The sequence below is a fragment of the Myodes glareolus genome, chromosome 13 (genome assembly GCF_982192425.1).
Source record: "Myodes glareolus chromosome 13, mMyoGla1.1, whole genome shotgun sequence".
Taxonomy (NCBI): Eukaryota; Metazoa; Chordata; class Mammalia; order Rodentia; family Cricetidae; genus Myodes; species Myodes glareolus.
The window spans coordinates 9,941,993-9,960,296 of record NC_142038.1 but is presented as its reverse complement, the minus strand read 5'-3'; the positions used below and the strand labels follow the sequence as shown (position 1 = coordinate 9,960,296).

General features: G+C 41.6%; 1 protein-coding gene across 2 annotated transcripts in view; it reads right to left on the bottom strand.

Annotated features, from left to right (window-relative positions):
• Window positions 1-18,304, bottom strand: part of Setbp1 (SET binding protein 1) — a 338,230-nt gene that overhangs the window by 155,714 nt on the left and 164,212 nt on the right. For both annotated transcript variants that reach the window (XM_085676389.2, XM_085676387.2), the window contains exon 3: window positions 3,172-3,225. In XM_085676389.2, coding sequence (XP_085532515.2) covers window positions 3,172-3,225 — 54 coding nt within the window. The remainder of the gene's footprint in view (window positions 1-3,171; window positions 3,226-18,304) is intronic.

Here is an 18,304-nt window from a genome sequence, read left to right as displayed (position 1 = left end):
TCCTGGGGGTGAAGTCTTCAACATTTGGTTTGCTTTAAGTTGGGTACACCTGGAGATGCCTCTCAGATGGTCAAAACTCCTTGGAAATCAGAAACAAGATACGCACCGACGTCTAAAGAGATTTAAGTATCCCCAGAGAACTTATTAAGCCTTCAGAAGATCTCCCCCCGCCCCCCGCTCCTGCCTTGAAATGGCAGGCTCTCTGGAAAACACCTGGAGAAGTTTCCTCTCTAGAACCAAATGCCAATGCTATTTTTTTTAAAAAAAAATGCTAGAAACATTGTCTAGCATGACAAAAAGTATATGTCGATAGCATGAAACTCAGGATTTCACGTATGATAAACAGTCATGTTCATCAGAGTTTTAATACCACATATATATTTGCATGTGATGAAATACAGTTTGTTAAATGGTCTGCTATAATCACAGGTATCCATATCCGTTAGGAAAATATTAAACTGTTGGCTGCCTTTAGAATCACAGGGAAGGATGTCCGTGTTTTGTCTAGCTGCTCTCAAGGTGTTAAGAAAGATACCTCTCCAGGTGGTGCTATTTCCTCTAGAGTGGTAACATTCATAAAACAAAGATGCAGCTATAAGCTCACAGAATAAAAGAATAAAAAGAAAAACACCATCCAAATACTTTCGTTGAAGGTAGCAAATAATGACAATAAAAATCCGAACAGTTTCTCAGTGATTTGTAGTGAAGTACATGACTTCTCTTCTAACCATTGTTTTGCTATGAAAATTGTAAAATGTTAGAAGAATGTGTTGCTGATAAAAATCTTCCAATTTTTAGATACCACAGAAGCTATCAGATTGCTGTAAATGTTTCTAAACTCTTAGCGGTTAGCCCTTAATCCCGTGGACCAATAGCAGACACTGGACAGGTTACTCCAGTGTGGATCCCATGCTCTAAAAATCCTCCCCAGTCTCTGGAGAGCGTGATCTAACAGCTGAGTTGATGTCCAACCAGTCAGATGAAAGGCCTTGAGAATTCCTCAGGCAGGAGGACTCACAGATGCATGTTGATGCAGCAGGCTATCACACCCGTGCATTTTCTCCTTGGGGTAGCATAATAAAGATGGACCATTCAGATATCGTTATATCCAGAAAAGAACCTAGAGACAGCAAGACTATGAACTCAAACACTGGCTAGTCTACAATTTTGGGCAAATTTTAATTGTTGAATGGAAATAGCGGGAGATAATTGTGGGAATGGGCTGCACACAATCCATGCTCGGCCAAACTCCCTCCACCTCGGAAGTGGTCAACTAAGATATCAGCTAACAAGGCTGCTATCGGAGATAGACTTCAGGGAGCAAGCTGAGTCTATGGCATGTTCCTGGCACAAGAGTCTGTTTGGATAGGAGCCTCCTCACACCCCTCTCTTCCAGTCTTCAGCCCCAAAACAGGGATCCCAACTTATTATGTGAAGTTTCTGAAAATACTTATGTCTAGACCCGTCTAGAACAATGCAAGCCCAGCTATGACAGTTAAACCTGGACTTTAGTGTTCTCCATAAGTTCCCCTCGTAGTGTCTTCACTCGTGCTAAGGTAGCTCTCAGTTTTAATGTGTGGCGTGGGAGCAGGGAGAGCAAGCAGGCAACAGAGTGTTCTTACGTACTGGATGGCTCTGAAATGGTTCCCTTCCCATGATGAGGCTGCATTCATTCATTACCTTCCTCACCTCAGTGCCCTTTACTGTAGAGAGGCAGTCAACAAATGACTATCCCCCAGGGAGTTTGGGAATAAAGGAAACTAAAAAAGCAGAAATTCTTTTCCAAATTTGAAGAATTCATAATGCTTTGTACTGGTCTTTCTACGATCCTGAGATATAATAAAGTCTTTTTCTTGGAATTTGATTCAAAAAATTCTGTATGATTTATGAAAACAAAGACCCATGTAGATCTTACCCAAGGTCATCCTAGATTTGAATTCTCTTAACCATGGAAATCATGTCTATATTAACTTTACCTGTCCTCTTGACAAAACCTTGGGCCAACTGAGAAAGAAGACTCAATTAAGGGATTTCCCAGACCAAACTGGACTGAGGACATGTCTGTTGGGGATTGTCTTGATGGTTAACTGATTTAAGAAGGGCAGCCCACTGTGGGATGCTTCATTCCCTGGACAGGTGAATGTATAAGCTGTATAAGAAATCTACCTATGCTTGAGCTTGTGAGCCATCCCGAAAGCTGCATCCTTCATGGTTTCTCTGGTACTATTTGACCATCAAGAGAATTCCTGGGCAAAGCTTAAAGCTGTGAAGTAGCAAGTGATCCTGCATGTGAGTTACTATTTGAATTTCCACCCTGATTTTCCTCAATGATGGACCATAGCCTGTAAGCGGAAAGAAACCATTTTGTCCCCGACATTGTTTTTAGTCAAAGTATTCTATCAGAGCAATAGACAGGAAACTAGAATATCTAAACTAAGGTGGATAGCATACATGGTTAAGAACATTGATGTTGTAGTGAGACCTGGGTTCAAATATCACCTTTGTCATGAGCCTTATAATCCTAATACCTGTGTCTTTGTCTGTGTGTTTATGAATGGGGATAAAATAGTTAGTGGTCCCACATATATTGTAATCATTAAATGAGATGATACATTCAGAGTTTCCAGAATTCCTAACACCAGGCATAAGTAAGTCATTGGCATACAGATACACAAGTGAAGGCAGTGTGAACACATAGTACCACATTCTGCTTGAGGTTAACAGGAGCCTGATGCTCTGGGAATCAGAGCTACACCTGAATGTTTTATCTGTTGATACTGAATCTATGGATAGATGGCATCCATTCACAGTCAAAGTAGATAATAGTGACTCGGGTCTGACTGCAACAAATCACTATGAAATAGTGTACCTATACTCAAAAATATCTAAATATGTGTTCCCTTTTATTGAACCCTGTGTTAACTCCACATTCTATGCATCTTAACCTAAATGTGTTTTGTTTTGCTTTTCACTACATTCACGAAATCAGAGTAGAAAACGATCATTTTGTCCATAGTGAGACAGGAGAAGAATCAGAGAGACGGAACATCACCAGGTCACCCTCCCTTCAGTCCCAGAAGTCAGAGAAGCAGGAGGACGCCAGAAAAGCTTTAGCCCTTGGGCACAGATCATGCCCCTCTCAAACTACATCAAATTAGGATGCAGACTCACCTGTGTCTGAAATCCTTTGAGGTCACTGGCTGCAAGGTCACTGGCTGTGAGGAGCTGAAAAGAACAAGGGAGTGTTCATTAGTAATGTTTCTCAAAGTTTCCACACAGCATTCCCAAGACAACCCACATGGAATTACCATAGCCCAGACCAACTCCTCAGTCACACAGCCACAGAATGTAGAGCCCAGAAGCTCTAAGCGTCCACAGTGTGCCCGCAACCTCCCTGACTTCCCCATATCTTCTTGGTGCTCTCTGCTACCTCCCCCTTGTGTGCTACCATTTATTCCAAGGGTCTTGAGTTAGGAACCGGAGCTATGGTTGAGGGTCATTGGCTCACAGAAATTGTGAGGAATAATGATGTCCTCAGATACAGCATTTCTTTAAAGAGAAATTCTCTAGCTTTATTTCTATTTTCAAAGGCTTTCATGATAAACCAAATTAGGAGTGACTATTTTATATGCAGTTAAAGGTACTTCTAACATGCCTTTTTCTTTTCTTTTGTTTTTTCTTAAAATAAAGCCAGTGTAATTGACTCGATTCTTCCCACCAACATGGCTCAGTGTGCCTTTATTGTATATTGCTTGTAATTTTATACTCTAAGTGTTCATAGCTTATGGTTCAAACAATTATACATAGAATTACAGAAAAAATTCAATTCCAAGTGTGCCCCGCATACACACACACACACACACACACACACACACACACACACAGAGAGAGAGAGAGAGAGAGAGAGAGACACTCTTTGTTTAATCAATATAGTAGGGTAAGGGTATAGTTTTTAGTTCTTTTTCATCTTTTTGGGAGGTGGAAAACCCTCAATGATAACATAACACCAATTAATGAATCACATTCTTGCTGTTGCTAAGTACTGGGAAAGGGTTGGGTAACAAGAGAAAGGATAAGTGCCTATTTTAAGTAAAGGTGTATGATGGTCAAGGCAGACCTGGGCAGTGTTGGGAAAAATACAAAAGAATTCATGTTCGCTCTAGCAATATTCTGTTTCGTACAAGGAATAGAAGGAGCCCTTCTAGGCTCTGGGGTCTTCCGTGGGGCAAAGATTAAAAGGATTTTCTAGAATCCCTAATGGCTCTACCATATGTGAGGCTAAGAGAGATTGAAGCAAGTACCGCACAGTCTGCTCAGCCTTGGGGTTGCCATGTCTATGGGACAGATCCTCATCCTGGGGAGAAGCCAGCCTGGCTCCTCTAGTTACAATGAAATAATCAGGCAGCTCCCTATAATGAAAACATCCTGGGCACAGAGCTCAGATACAATGAAAGACTCAATCCTTGCCTTCAGAGAGCACCATTTCCAGAAAATGGAATATATATACACACACATACACATATATCTACATATAAAATTCATTTTGAAAGTTATTATCCAAAATAATATTTTAATTTGACATTCTCACATATATGTGCCCTACTTAGTTTTAATTTATACCTCTTCCTAGTTCACACAAATCCTGAGATACTATCCATGAGAAAACTGATTAAGTTAAGCAATATTTTCTAGGTGTTACTTGAAATGACATTCATTTTGGGTTTAAACTACATTTTCCCAATGACCATGCTTTTCCTCCTATAGAGTGTGTATGATGTGAATTTCAAAACATTAGAGACCCTTTGTAGAGTCAAGGTGGGCAAAGGAAAAAGGCCAAGCTTCAGAATATTAATCAAAGGAGTCCCACGCAGTAACATAATGTTTATGTCCTGATCAATGATGCTTACCTAGCCATTTCTCCAAGACACTCTTGTTTCTTGGTAATGACCATCTACTCTCCAAGACTTATCAATACAACATAAGCCTTTAACTGAAGCAGGCAAATGCAGGAAAGTGACAGACAGACTTCATATAAATATGAAGCCACTACATGCAGCAGCATAGAAGGAAGTAACCACACAAGCATCAAAATGTAAGAGTGGTCTTCAAGGTCAGCCAAGAAACACCCACCTACCCATTGGGCTTCCCAGGAGGGCAGAGACAGGGGACTAGACTATGCCCCTCTCTGCTCTGAAATGCTGACAGGGAGGGTATTACAAGTAGGTTCATAGTGTCTTCAAATGTGCCTCATTTCTTCACATCCATGGTAGAGGACTGAGAACTGAGCAGATCCATTTATACAGAAATTTAGCAGGCTTGATTATGGTTTGTTCGGTTGCTTTGGGTTCTCAACAAAGTTGAAGTGTACCACATCCATCCAGAAATCTTAATTCTTCTCTGTCTCATCTCTCAGAAAGGAACCAGATGTGTGCAGCTCAGTTCTTAATGTCTTACATTTCCATTATGTATTCTGCAGATATATATTTTTTAAACTAACAAAATATGCCCAAAAGACATGAATGGCAAAATATCTTATGCAAATTCAGTACTTTGAAATGTGTTAGGTGGGGTCTGAATACACAGTCACTAAATAACCTATTAAACATCTGACTTGAAAGAAAACTGGGAGAGATTATCAACCTTGAGGTGAGGACAAGAGCCATTCAATTGCTGGATCTGGAGAAGAGTGAGAGACAGCTGAAGATATTCGCCAAGCTGACACAAGGACATAGCACTCAGCACCCAGTACATTTTCTGTATGAGGAGCCTCTCAGCATTACACTGAATCCATGAGTTCTCATGATAGAAATAAGTTCTTCCCATCTGTTCTTAGTTGTAGGACAGAATATTGGTTTATACCTCAGTGTTGAAGTCACGGGTTATGTTTAAGATGTGCGACATGCAAGGAAAGAGGCTAAACAGCAAATGGATTCACCCCTAGCCAGAAAGAGGGTTCCTATTTTTCTGCCCATGCAACAGCGAACTGCCCAATGGCCCAGTGCAGTTCAGATATGCCTATCTACCTCTGGGGAGTAGAAGGACACAGGGATGTGATGTCAGGAATGGTGGAGTTGAAGTAGAGTTTCAATGTCTCAATTCTTTGTCTTTGGAGATGCCAAGTATTTCAATCAAAGAGTCGTGTGCTTAGCACATTTTACCTGGCCTAGAAGCAACCAAAGGGAAGTATAGTGGCCTCTCTCAGCAATGGGCCCTGAAAGGATAGAGTGCAGAAGCCTGTTGTGTCCCATCACACCACGAGTGTCCTCCAGGCTCTCGGGTTCTAACTATGCTATAATCAAACACAGGAAATTTTAGGCAGAAAATAGATCCATGGTATGAATGCTCCTCAAAGTAGACACCTATTCTGTATTTTTAAAGGAGAAAGGACTTACAGTGTGCTGCTCTGCTGTCAGAATTACAGGGACAGAAAAAGTCCTCTTGTATTTCAAAATCATAGACCACCTAAATCTGGATTCCCAAAGAAGTTTTAACCTTAATATTGAGAACAGAGTTAAACAGATGAAAGATTCTGGGAGGAACAGGAGTATTGTTCCCCCAGTGTGCTTAGAAACCACTTCTGAGGAAGTGAAATGAAGGAATGCAATATAGAAGAAGGTTCCTCTGTGTTCCTCCTCCTCCCTAATCCAGAGTTGTCCCACCTTTCCCAATTGTTGAATGTAGTTTCACTTGAGAACTGATTGTTTTCCATTAAAACACATAAAAAATGAGTTCTTTTTAGGGGGAAGAAAGAACTGACAGTGACATTATTAAGATGACAACTCTTCATGTGTCTCCTAACCCTCAGCCTCGCTACACAAATACCTGCTTGTGACTGTCAGCTGCCCAATAGAACCATACTGCCCACATAGAGCTGGTTGTTGGCTTCTAAGTACGAGGCAGAAACTCTCAGAGATTCAGTTGTAACTGAAAGACCAATAAGAGGTACACAGATGTAGGGGCCAGAGAGATGGCTCTGAGGTAAAGTGTTTGTTATGAATTGTTGACAACCTGAATTTAGCCCTCAGAATTCACTGTGGAATGAAAAATAAAACCGACCTCTAAAAGATGCACACACACATACATACATACACACACACACACACACACACACACACACACGAGTCATAATGATAATACATGTTATCAATACTATTTTAGAACAAAGGGAAAAGAAAATACAGACACACATCTGCCTTTTCCCCACTGTCCTTTCCCACTGTGGCCCTGTGTGCATTTGGTGGTGCTGGGAAACGGTTCAATGCCCATGGTGGCCTCACAGTGTCGTGAGTATCCATAATAGAGAACGAGAAGAGGAAGATGAAATCCAGTCCAGCTCTGGGAACTTCAATCAGGGCAGCGTTAATGAAAAGAATCCTGACTTTTCCCAGGATGGTTAAATGTCTGTACCACTCTCGGCTAGAGGGTTGAGCAGGTGCAGGGAGGAGGGCAGGCAGAATTTCATTTAGAAGGCAAAAGAAAGAAAATGTTCTCATCTCCCTGGTGGAGCAGGGAGCTTTCCTGGAGCCCTGTTCGGACCAATCACATTCCTGACACATCCTGCTGTTCTCTGAAACAGTTCACATTCAAATACTAGAAGATGACCCTGTCTTCCATTTTTTTTTCAAGAGCTGCTGCCCTTTCCTTCTTGGCAAAAATTCAGGGTGTGTTTTTATCTCTCTAGATTCAAAAGGGGAGTTGGAGAAAGATGAAGGGCCTCCCAGCTCCTAACAGAGAAGAGAAAAAAAATTCACCCGGCTTCCCAAGCAGTAACCGCCTGTTCTTTTCTTCTTCTTCTTCCATTTCTTATGAACAGGACTCTCCCTTTGGTTCCTACAGTAAGTCTTCACAATGCTGCTATCAATTAGCCAGTCTACAATGTCCCTTCATTGAGTGGCCCTCCTACCTTACAACTCCATCAGTTCTAAAGTTTCCCGCTGGAGGCGAAGGTGCAGTATCCATCTCCCATCCTCGTCTGCCCCTCTCCTGCCCTGTTCTTCCTCTCCGTGGGTCCTTTAGTGACAGCAGGGTAGCCTGGGGGTGGCTATGTCCCCACATATCCCTTGGCTCTTACCAGACACCTGCCTGGGGAAGAATTTACTAATACAGAAAAGGGGAAGGACAGAGGCCATTCTGAACTTTTTTGCCAGAAGGGTTTCAGTTAAGATATGACACTGGAAAAATTAAACTCCAGTGGATCTGCCCTGGGGCCCTATAACCCATTCATTCTTCCCAGAAGATTCAGCCCTTGGAGGACAGAGATCCGGATTCTGATGCATAACGTGGATGTATAGGTAGATCAATACAGAAGAAGGCAAGCAAAGGAACACAGTAAAGGTGGCTCTGGAGAGAACAAAGAATTCTTGTCCAAATTTGTCCTCAAAGACACTGTCCTTTCTTTAAATGAGCCTTCTATTTAGTCCCCCCCCCCCATCAATCATCCATCCTTTCTCCTTTCTATGCTGTGGGGAATGGGTTTCTTCTTCTCTCTTATTTTATCAAGTGTCATTTGATCTTTACTTTAGCTAGAGGAGGGAAGCTAAATGATGTGTGCTTAATTATTTCATCCACAGAAAAGACTAGAGCAACTTACATTCAGGCAATGTCCCAGCAAGCCAAGACAACTATCTAATTACATATATGTCTGAGGTTAATAGGTGGACTGAACCACTCTCTCTCTTGAAAAAGAAAAATGAAGTTCCGGAATAGTAAATGACATGACCAAGAAAAACTATGTGTGGGTTATATTTGATACATGTATTTTAATATTGATGTTTTCTCCCACATCAAGTTTTAGATGTGCAGAAAGTTGTGGGTGCCTCTGCCTGGGATCCCAGTAAGGACCAAGAAGAACTGAAGGTTTGCTAGGACTGAAGACAGAGAAGGAGAGAAGTTCCAGCTACAGACCCTGGACCATGAAGGACTTCACAGTCTGCGGCAGAGCAGGCACAAAGGCAAACACGGGAATAGGGAGCTGCAATTGAAATGAAGCTTGCTTCTCTTCACAGGCGTGATCAATGAGATAGTGCTACTCAGAAAGCACGAGGCATAAGGGAGAAAACATATGTCTCATGTCCTACTATGTGATCAGTTTTAGGATCATATACCCCCCTGCGTCCTTTATTTCTATGAACTGCATTAAGTCTTTGTTTCCATTGGCCCCACTATTATAGCATCCTAGTATCCCAAATTGTCATTAGATTATGAATGTAAGAGAGAAGATGAGATATTATTTATTCTGCTTCACCCCCTTCAAATAACTTACTCCTAATGACATACCACTCATAAAACATGGCTGCACTTCTGAATATCAGAGCACGGACAGAGACATTGTTCATGCCATGCTTCTTTATGGGCTTACAAACAGAACTGTGGACAGATGACTAGTTAAATTGCTACATGTGTTCAAAATCCCATTGAGGTAGAAGACAAATTCACATCCAAGTGAAATGTAACTAACCTTCCAAATTAACAGGCATTAATTATAATGGCCAAGGCATTTGGTGGACACAGTGCAGGGTCCAAGGGAGGCCCTCCTACCAAACTAAAAAGCAAGTTGCACACTTGGGGTTGCCATCTAGTTGTGTTGTGCCCTTCTGCTAAATCCCCCTCAGCCTCATGGGATTCCAACAGTTACACCAAAACCACTGACACCAACAGGGCTACACCCAGGCTCTTCATCAAAGATGGATAAGAATTTCTAATAACAACCACTGTATATAATTGCTAGCAGGCCTGGCTTTGTTGCTCACGTTTGTCTTGTATCATGTTTTAAATGATATGATGCTAATGCATACAGGTAAGTTCTATGGCACAGCCTTCTTGCTTTCCCTAGAGACGCAGCCAACAGAGTCTTCACAACTTTTGCTTTAGGATTTCATGTGCAGCCTTGCAAATATGCTTGCCTTCCTTACAGTTGCGCATCTACACATCTGGATGCTGGGGTTCATTTAGAACACACTGAGATGACCAGTCTTGCTTATGTTATTTGGACCCGGTGAAGCTATTCTCTTCATCACAAGTTTAGCAAGACATACATGTGAACAAGTACAGCTCGTGGTCCCAGAAACAACTAAAGATACACCACATCTAAGCCTCACACTCCTAGTTCTACACATATTCTTGGTGCCCTTAATCTAACTTAATCTAAACTTACCAGTGTCATTCTTGCAAAATCATTGTTTCCCAGACTGAGAAAATTGGATTTCATGGGCGTCAATGTGGGTTGGATTGTGCAAGAAGTTTACTAGGAAGATCTGGTATAAACTGGTGACATGGATGCTGATTATTATACTTTATTAAGCGTTTCAGTGGAACTGGTTTTAAGAGGATTTGATCATCTCTGTGACACATTATCTGTAGATAGCAGAATGTAGTGGTTTGGTTTAACTAAAGTGTTCCTTTTCAGAACATCGGAATACTCTCTCGGACCCTGTGACTGCTTTGGGAATATGGATTATGGAGGAATTTTTATCACGTTCTCCATGATGCCTCTCATATTTTGTAATGAAGTAAACCTAGAGAGCAATGCCTTAAGGAGTTCGAGACTTAGAGCATCCTTTAATGGCTACCATGAGCCACTGACAGGGACAATACCCGGTTTTCCTTCCTTCACTCTTTCGCAGACAAGGATGTCCTCTTTGTTCATTCTGAAGCTCAGCACACTACGTTTAAGAAAGTTCCAGACCGGGAAAGAGCTGAGGACATGCTGTATCTCCGGAGGGCGATCTGGGCCATAAGTCTTTCATCTCAACAAAATTAAGAAATCACATCAGCAACATCTGTGGGCAGTTTGCAACATTAGTAAAGCACCAATAAAGGAGCTTCCTGTCATCGCATACATTTTCACCAAAGCCACGTGCTTGGAGAGGATCTGCCCTTGCCTCCTCCTTATCTGTGAGTGAATTTCTGCTTAGAACAGACCAGATGATCTGCTTGTGTGTCTCCAAAGGAGATAGCAGACATTCTAGTTCGCCATTTCCTTGGTGACTCCCTATATTCACTTAAGTGTTAGAAAATGTCTAAGGTAACAATGTGTTTTAAAAGGTCTGGAAGAAAATTCTTTGCTCTGTATAACAGTTTGGAAAAGAATCTGGAGCAATCAATCACAGCTACAGGTGCATATGTAAAACAGATAAAGCCAAGGTGAGCTCAGTAATAGTCAAACCTTGTAGTTACTGGTACTTCAGCTTTTATAAGCCTCCTATAAAACAGAAAAATCTCTTCCAGAAACATACCATGAACTCAGAGCAACTGTAACAGTCCAGTCTAGAGCCATGCATGCCCAACTGAGAAATCCTGTCATGGGATATCTTGTCCCTTCCTCCCTAGCCTGGGAAGCAGTCCTGGCCCCACCATCAATGGAGGAGACACGTTTACCCTCAGTCAAAAGAAGCCTAGTATAGTAGGCATTGCAAGCAACGCTTCTGCCTCTTGAACTTCCCAGCAACATCTTTTCTTCCCCCTGAACTTGAGTTGATTTTGACACAAAGAATTATGCTCTGGGTCAGGCAAATACAAAAGCCACTGAAGCCTGATTTCCTTAGCTGGGAATTCTGCTCACGATGACATGCATCTTCTCTTTCAGACCAAACTTAAACTCCCTCTTTGTGCAACCCTCCTTGTCTATCTCCACCATTTTCTCCCTACCTTCCCCCTCCTCCCTCCCTCTTTCTTTTCCTCCCTCAGTTCCCTTGCCTTCTCCCATCCCTCTCCATCTTATTGCCCTTTAAACAAAGGAGGTGGTCCAAGTCACAGACACCATGACAGAGGCCAGGAATCCCAACAAATTTCCAAATGCTAACAGCATTAATTCCTCTGGAAAACCTCACAAAATAGTATTATAATTATACTGCTTTACAAAGCAGAAAACAGAAACCTAGCAACACCAAATCACCTATTCAAAGGCACCCAGTTGTAAATGACAGATCGACAGAGTACACACAATTCCATGGAAAGCTGAACATTACATTACTTTGCAACCATTTTTTGTATGTGGCGTGACCAGTAGTCTCGATCCTGTCATGGGTCACCACATTCCACCTAGGAAAGTCTTAATCTAAAGATACCTACCAAGAGTAGATAGGTATTATCCCCAAAAGACAGAAAGAGAGATAGGGACAGAGAGAAAGAGAGAGAAAGGAAAGAAAGAAAGGAAGGAAGGAAGGAAGGAAGGACGGACGGACGGACGGACGGACGAACGAACGAACGAAAGAAAGAAAGAAAGAAAGAAAGAAAGAAAGAAAGAAAGAATCTGGCAGGGAGATATTTAGTGCATAAACACGAGAAATGAGAATCTGAATTTGGATTCCTTGTCCTCATGTAAAAAGCCTATCACTCTGTAATCCCAGCACTGAGAGGCAGGGACAGGAAGATCGAAGGGGTTAACTGTCCATTCAGACTAGTCAGTGAACTCCAGGTTCAGAAACATACTACTTTGCCTCATTAAAATAAACAAAACAAAAACCCATGATGGATAACTATAAAGAAATACATATGATGTCAGTTTCTGTCCCCCAAATGTACACAAACATCCTCTCTTGTCCACCACAAAAATTACATAAAATCAATTAATCATTAATGGGAAGGAGAAGCAAAACTAATAGCATTATAATCCCTTTTAATGATACAGGGAAAAGGGAAATCCACTCTACCCTCAAATATCAGTTACTAGAGATGTAAAGCAACTAAATCATGTGTATTCTAAGATCTGTATGTGGTACAAGCAGTAAGAACAACTTTACCCCTATAAGAATGAAGGGCCCAGACAACATAAGGCAAGAACTTCAGAGAAAACACCTGCATTAAAGAGAAAGAATGAAAGTGGGGGCTCCGCTGGTTTGGAAGCAACAATTCCCATAAGGCAAATATCTGTCAATATATCTGTCATCTATCTATCTATCTATCTATCTATCTATCTATCTATCTATCTATCTATCTTTTCTCTGTGTGTGTGTGCACATGTGTGCACGAGAGAGAGAGAGAGAGAGAGAGAGAGAGAGAGAGAGAGAGAGAGAGAAGAGTTAAGGAGTGTAGTGAGTTTGCAAAGGTCATATAATAACTAAAATTTTGGGAGTCTGCTATGCTTCTACTACAGATGAGGAGAACCAACCCCAGATATCAAGCTTGTATGGCAAGCACTTTGACCACTGAGATATCTTGCCAGTCCCCAAAACGTTAAAAGGACAACCTTAATCTACCAAATACCTCTGTCAAGGATTTCCTTTTCTTTTTACTCATTCTTTGAGAATTGCACACACAACGCAATGTACAATGCATGTACTATGTCTTTTGATCATATGAACCCCACTCTCCTTCAGTTGTTCTCAGATTCTGCTCCATAACCTTTCAAACTTCACATCCTTTTATCATAAGCTATTGAGTCTAAGTGGTGCTGTCCATGTGGAAATGGGTCCATATGTACACTGCAGCATGAGCAACCTACCATGGGCACCTCGTCTGAAGAAAGTGACTCTCCTTACTCTGACTCTTCAACTGTGAAAACTGCTTACCTAGAGGTGGGGCTTTAGGAGACCTTTCCCAGCTATGCTGAAATTTGATGTTAGATAGTCTTGTTGGCAACCACAGGCAAAATGAGTTAATGAGTATAACAGTCTTGTTATTTCCAAGAGACGCTGTTTCCTACCACTGCTCCCTAATCTATGGTTCTTAGAATACTTGTATTTCCTTTCCTACAGTGTTCCCCAAGCCATGAGGGGAGGGAGTGTGAAACAGGAATTCAACGTAAGGCTTCACACTCCAGAGTTACTAAGGCTTCACACTTTATAGTTACTAAGGCTTCACACTCCAGAGTTACTAAGGCTTCACACTCCAGAGATACTAAGTCTCAGGACTCTGGCCCTCTGTGCACTCTGTATTGATCATCATTCACAGAAAAAAAGAATAATGTCTGGTTGAGGGTTGAGAGTTCACCCAATCAAAAGATGGACAGATTAAGTATTGAGAAGGCAGTTTGATACCATGCCTGTATAGCAAGTAGATAATGATAGGCCCTTCCCTTGGGCGTTCAAACTCCTAATCCGTGGGTCCTTGGCCAGGTACCTTAAGTCTTCTTGGGGTTTCCATCAGAAAGTTTACCAAATATTTTTTTTATAGAAGTCATTAAAGTTATTTGATCATTTTCAGTGTGTGTATGTGTGTGTGTGTGTGCTGTGTGCAGATGTATAGATGTATGTTTGCATATTCCTGCCTGCACATGCATGTGAAGCGCAGAAGCACCAGGAATTCTCCTCTATTACGTTCAACCCTATTTTGAGGCAGAGTCTCAAAGTAAATGTGCTTACTGTAAATTATCGGCTCTGCTAATCTGCTGTGGTTAACTCTAAGGACTGGACCTACACACTTACATAAATAAAATCATTTTTATTGCCTGAATTGAAAAAAAAATCTCTTTGACTTGTTATTCAAAAATCATTTGTACAACCAAGCTACAAAGTTCTTCCACAAGAGGCCCTGCTCATGAAATAAGGACATAGGGATCCTAAGTACTGGGATGAGATTGAAAATTCAAGTACTGAGACACCTGACCCTACCACAGCTCTGAAAGGCATTCCCATTTCCAAGCAAAATATGCTTGGAAAATAGGTTTAGATTTCGAGCATGGTAACTTTGAAGCAGGACTAGCAAATACAGGCACCCTGGTATTTTGTTTTTTTTTTTTTTTTTAAAAAAAAAAAGCCTCTTCTGTATTTCACAGCAACTTCTGGAGACAGCTGGTTCACTAGCAATTTTTCTTGGTTGGAATATGTAGCATATGCGTCCATTTGTATGGTGTGGGAGGTTCTTCTGCCTGTGGGTTGCTTTTATTGGTTAATGAATAAAGAACTACTTTGAGTCTGCGGAAGCGAAAAACAGAGCTAGCTGAAGAGAGCAAGGCTGTGTGCTGGGAGGAAGAAAGGCAGAGTTAGAGAGAAGCCATGGAGCTGCTGGAGACAGAGGCTGGGAACTTTACCCGGTAAGTCACAACCACTTGGTGATATACAGATTAATAGAAATGTGTTAAATTAGTATGAGTTATCCAATAAGAAGTCAGAGTTAATTGGCCAAGCAGTGATTTAATTAATACAGTTTCTGTGTGATTATTTTGGGGTTAAGCGGCCAGGAACAAACTAGCGGCCTCCTTACTACATTTGTGTCTCACACAATGCTGTCACAACCAACCAAAGTTTGCCCAAAAAATGCTCTGCAGTCCTGCTTCCAAGTGGTCTGTGTTCAACTCACAAGGATATCAAGGACCAGGATCCTGTTCTTACTACAATGATTCAGTGAAACTGGACTGTATCTTAATAAACTTCTAACTCAATTAAGATAGCCTGTTTTCTTATCATTAAAATCACATGATTGATTGAGTTCCAGCCCATCCTACTTCTGAACAAGTGTACTCAGAATTTCTAGCTGACTTCATTGGGAGCTAGCTGTCTATTCATTTCTACCATCATGATGAAACAAGAAGATGGTACATCATCAGGTCTGGAAGAATATGCAAACTCAGTGTAAGACCTTTCACTAATTAGATGCCTGAGTCCTTTATGTAAAATGCAAGAGATTTTGGATAACATAAGAGATTACCATGGAATGACAGTGTATATTTTCATAGTCATTGGACAATTCACTGATGACTTGCATCCTTTACTCATGGTTAGTATGCTCTATCATCACGGAAGAAACTCTACAAAATATTCCTTAGTATATACTCTATCCCCACCTCAGGAGCTCTGCAAAGCATCTTCGGTATACTCTATCCCCACAATAAGGAACTCCACAAAGATATCCTTGAAAACACTTCAGCCATACATTAAATGCAAGATTCACATGTTCTGATGGCCTCTGATGTTCAGAATGAAGATGGACATCCCTGATGCTCACCCAGAACATTTTTAGGCTTCACATCCACTCTCTGCTACTAAAGGTAGGGGTTACCCATCTAGATCCAAGGTAGTACTTAAGGGCAAGATATTGTAACATGACAGTAAGGGGCTAAGGCTCAGACCACAGCACAGGGCCACTAAATCATGTGCCTTTAGGAGAGGACTGCCTTTGTCACTTACTGCTGTCTCAGAGGAGGAGGTATGCATATTCTGTCTGTATTTCTTGCTACTTAAAGTCTAGTTTGGGGAAAATATTTACCTACAATCTGTAAATTATATCATAATCACTGTGAAACTGCTCCTGGAGCCAGCATTGGCTGTGCCGTGCTTTAAATAGGCAAAGTACTCAGAGACTTTGATAAAAATGGAAGCAATAGTTCCAAGAGAAGAGAGTGGAAGGCACCCCCAGCTGAAGGGCAGAAGAGTCATTGCTGCATGGAGGTTATACTGAAGGAAGTAAGGCTTGGTTTGGGATAGAAGGGGCATTAGAACAGGGAAGGCATATCTGACTCTATGTTCCCACTCAGCTACTCTATATCCAAAAGGAAGATAGACGAATGTCAATGGTGACCAATCTCCTTGGTTCACCCTACAGCTTCTCCAACCTTAAATCATAGAATCTTACTTGGAAATAAGGCTATCTTTTAATTAATTACTGTCTCTTTAATGTTTGGAGGCAAAACAGCAAGTGTGCTTGATAATCAAATCACAAAGAGTATCGTCCTATTTCAAGGCATTACAGTGTTTTTGTTATAACAAGAATGGTGGAATATGAGATTGGTAAAAATAACTCTACATTATAGACCTATAAAGATTCATACAATGACCTCTTTTAACAACTCAACAACAAGGAAAAGCATGAAGGAGTAGAAACTAACCCACTTATTTGACAGAGGGAACAATGTGGCAAAAAAAAAAAAAAAAAACCAGTTAGTTTCTTGCCCAGGGACAAGGTAAGTCTTGGTTTCTGTTCAGATCAATCTACCACCCACAATGCAGGAATCCCCTTCTCCAACCTCTCTAACAGATGGGGACCCAGCGTGACTACTTCCTGTAAGTATTGCTACTGGGATAGTAATAATCTTTAAAAGTTCCACCTTCATTCGGTAGAAATTCCTACCCCTCCCCCACTGCCTAGTTCTGAGGAACAGGAGTCCGTTTCTCTTTTCAGGTTTATGATGTTCCTACGAAGTAGGGAACACAAGCTACCTTTTCAGAAGAAACAGTCAGGCTGAGAAAGTCACTTTAGGCTTTGGGGTCAGGTTCAGACATCCCCATCCTGCCCCAAGAAGATTCCACTTCTATGCCCTCCCCTTGCTTTGGTGTCCTGTCCACAGTCCTGCATCAGTGCCTGCCTGGCCCTCCTGCCACTGTACAACGACGGATACATTTGAGACTGTGACATCTCTTTATATCCCAGGAAGAATTTTCTAAATTTCTTTGGCTCATCCTCCAAAGCATCACTAGTTTATAAAAGCTTCCTTCAAAATGTGACGCCCCAAAATGAGCACATAGAACCAATGGGAAAAATAAGTATTGCTAACAGTCACATGTTAGGAAATCTTTAAGAACTGGTGCTTGGCACAGGGAGGAGATGGGTGGGGCTACTATAAACCAGAGACATTTATCAATTTCCATGGTGGAAATATTTCCAGTTACAACCTCCAACCCGAAGCCACCCATCACAGAGACTGGAAGAGATGTACCCAACCAGTTCTTCCCACTGGCTCTGAGCTGGCTTCCCTACACCACCGTCATGCCCATTATTTGATCTGCTTAAAATCAATTCAACGCAATGCCCCTCACATGAGACAGCGGACACAGTGTGCCGTCCCTTACCAGTAAATGAGATGGTTGCAGCCGTGCTTTGAATGCCTTTCTCCCTCTTACCTGCATTCAAAGCTCATGATCTTCTAAACTATGCCATAGGAGGGGGTTGTGGGCAATAGAGAGGGTCTTGGCTACAGAGCTGCTGTGGCTGCTTTTAAGTGGTAACCTCAGCAGAAAGTTGACAGTTTACCTCTCAGTTTATGGGGAAGGTAGGCAGGAGATGGCTAGAAATAGTGGGCCTTCTGTGGAAGCTTTTATTAGAAACAGGGAATTCCCCACTGCTCTTTAATGTCTTTTAACTAAACATGAACCACCCCAAGGTCAAATTTATTAGCAGATCCAACAGGCCACAGAACTCTGGGCTTTGGTGCTGAATCCCTCTTATCTCCGCTCCCTCTCTAAAGTCTTGTGATTTTGTCAAGACAGCTGCTTATATCCCAATCAAAGCCAGAGTGGGTCATTGTGTGTACAAAAATAGATGCATGAGGCAGTCAATACTTTAATGGGCCCACATTAGAAACTAGATGTACTCAGGACATTCTCCAGTGAGGAGAAATGGAAACTGGTGGATGGCAAGATGAGATGACTTG